The following is a 2,665-nucleotide window of genomic DNA, read 5'->3' as shown; positions in this document are numbered from 1 at the left end:
ATGATACCACCACTCTAGAAAACAGTTTCTTATTTTCTTATAAAACTAAACATGCAGTTACCATATGATCCAGCAATTGTACTCTTGGGCATCTATTTCAGAAAAGTGACAGTTCGTGCCACACAAAAACCTATACACAAGTGTTCATAGCAGCTTTAGGCATAATAACCAAAAACTGGGGGTATAGCTCAGGGATAGATCATTTGACTACATAATAGCCGAGAACTGGAAACACCTCAGATATCCTTCAACAAGTGAGTGGTTAAACAAATTGTCATACATCCATATCTGGAATATTTAGCAATAAGGAACAAACTGTTGATATATGCAACAACTTAGATAAATCTCCAAGGAATTCTGCTGTATGACAAAAACCAATCCCAAATGGTTACATACCATATGATTCCATCTATAAAACGCGTTTGCAATGACAAAATTTTAGAAATGGAGTACAGATTGGTTGTACCAGGGACTGGGGATGTGGGAAGGAAGGGGAATGGGTGTGATTATAAAAGGTTAACACGAGGAATCCTTGTAATGAAACTGTTCAGAATCCTAATTGTGGTGGCAGGTATATTAACATGTACATGATAATACTGTATAGAACTAAATACACACAAATGAGTACAAGTAAAACTGGATTGTAACAATGTCAGCATCTTGGTTGTAATACTGTAGTACAGTTTTCTAAAGTGCTCCTATTGAAGGAAACCAGGTAAAGGGTGCATGGGATCTTTCTGTATTATTTCTTTAACTGCAAGTGTATCTACAATTATCTTAATAAAAATTTCTATTAAAAAATAAATATAGGTTTGAATTATTTTAGGAGTATAGAGGGAAAAAAAAAGTCAATGTAGACAAAAAATAGGAGTCCTGATAGAATTTGTCATCTCCTGATCAAATAAATGTTTTGGCTCTTCCCTAGCTAAATATTTCTTAAAACTTTAAAAAAAAAAAAAAGAAAGAAAAGTTTTTTATCTTTTGAATGTATTAAGAATTATTACAGCTTCATAATTTAGTGCCCGAATATGGTCCAAAGAACTATGTTCTTATCTTAAACATGATTGTCATCATTGCATATATTACTTAAATATGGTACTTCTTGAGGAATGAAAAGTACTGATTTCATTGTAGTTGTAGTCTAAGAGTTAATTCAGTGTTTGGGACTAATGAAATCAGTAAGTCTGAGACCATAAATAATAACAATTTTCCACTTAAAGTGTGTAACTAGTCTTTATTTCTTTTGGCAGCTTCTGGGCTGGCTGGCTGAGAAACTACCTACTCTTCGTTCCACCCCCACAGACCTTATCCTTTGTGTTCCTCATCTCTACTCCTGTCTAGAAGACCGAAATGGAGATGTGCGGAAGAAGGCCCAAGATGCTTTGCCTTTCTTCATGATGCATTTAGGATATGAAAAAATGGCCAAGGCTACTGGGAAGTTAAAGGTATTAATACTTGTTGCTTTTGCTTTTGCTGCTGCTGCAAATCACTAGAAAAATACTGAATGTGAATTTATATAAGCAAAAGGTTATATTTTCTATGAATTTCAATTTGAAATCCTAATGAGAGCAAAAATACTTAGCAGTGTAGAAGTTCTAAGAATCTGTTGTCATTCTGCCCTCTAGAATGATAGCCACTTTAGTGTGACTTCATAATATGTGTTACTTCTCTTGTACTGTGTGCTGCCTCCCTTCATTGGTCTTTCAGAACTAGCTCAGTCATTTGACAATAGATCTATTAGTAAGTTTAGAATGAGGGTATCATTTATGTGACCTCTCATTTCTTCTGTTATATTGTCTCTCTAGCCAACTTCTAAAGATCAGGTACTGGCCATGCTAGAGAAAGCCAAAGCTAACATGCCAGCCAAGCCTGCCGCACCTGCTAGAGCAACTTCAAAACCAATGGGAGGGTCAGCTCCAGCCAAATTCCAGCCTCCATCAGGTAACTCTATCTTGAGATGGTCAAAGGGGAAGAAAATAGCCCTACAGAACTCTAAACAGACATCCAGCCTTCTTTTTTTTTGTTTAATCACATATCTTCACAGCCTAGATCCCAAGCCCTCCCTCCCTCCCTTCCTCTCTCCTTCCCATCCTTTCATAAATATTAGTCAAGTACCTATTTTATGCCAGGAACCGTGCTAAGGATACAAAGATGATTAATTTGGTTTTTAATTCTTTTTTTTTTTTTTCCTTTTTGTCTTTTTTACTGACCGGTAACGGGATCGCAACCCTCGGTGTCGCGCCCACACCAAGCTCAGCCAGTGAGCGGGAACCGGTCTCCACATGGGATCCGAACCCTCGGCGGGAGCACCGCCACACTCCCAAGCGGCGCACTCTCCAGTGTGCCACCGGGCCGGCCCGGTTTTTAATTCTTGATTTCTTCATCCTGATGATAAAATCCCATAATGTATAACCTGTAACCACTTTATTGCCAAACTTGTTGTTTAAACAAAACAATATTCTTTTCAGTGAGATAGAAATTGTTGATACTATAAAGTTAGAAATTTTACATGTGTGAAAACTTTTGGTGGGGCTTCTGGTCAAGATGGCAGAATAGACGGTCCCCAGCATCACACTCTCCAATTTACAACTATAAAAAAGCAACAATGGGCCGGCCCTGTGGCTCACTCGGGAGAGTGCGGTGCTGATAACACCAAGGCCAAGGG

At 38.0% G+C, this 2,665-nt stretch overlaps 1 protein-coding gene across 1 annotated transcript in view; it reads left to right on the top strand.

Moving 5' to 3' along the window:
* CKAP5 (cytoskeleton associated protein 5) overlaps nucleotides 1–2,665 on the top strand; it is a 114,725-nt gene that overhangs the window by 72,713 nt on the left and 39,347 nt on the right. Inside the window, 2 exon segments of the mRNA XM_008592925.1 lie at nucleotides 1,251–1,445; nucleotides 1,806–1,941. Coding sequence (XP_008591147.1) covers nucleotides 1,251–1,445; nucleotides 1,806–1,941 — 331 coding nt within the window.

The sequence above is a fragment of the Galeopterus variegatus genome, unplaced genomic scaffold (assembly GCF_000696425.1).
Source record: "Galeopterus variegatus unplaced genomic scaffold, G_variegatus-3.0.2 Scaffold8475, whole genome shotgun sequence".
Taxonomy (NCBI): Eukaryota; Metazoa; Chordata; class Mammalia; order Dermoptera; family Cynocephalidae; genus Galeopterus; species Galeopterus variegatus.
Note: the sequence above shows the minus strand (reverse complement) of the source record. Positions and strands in the feature narration are given on the sequence as shown.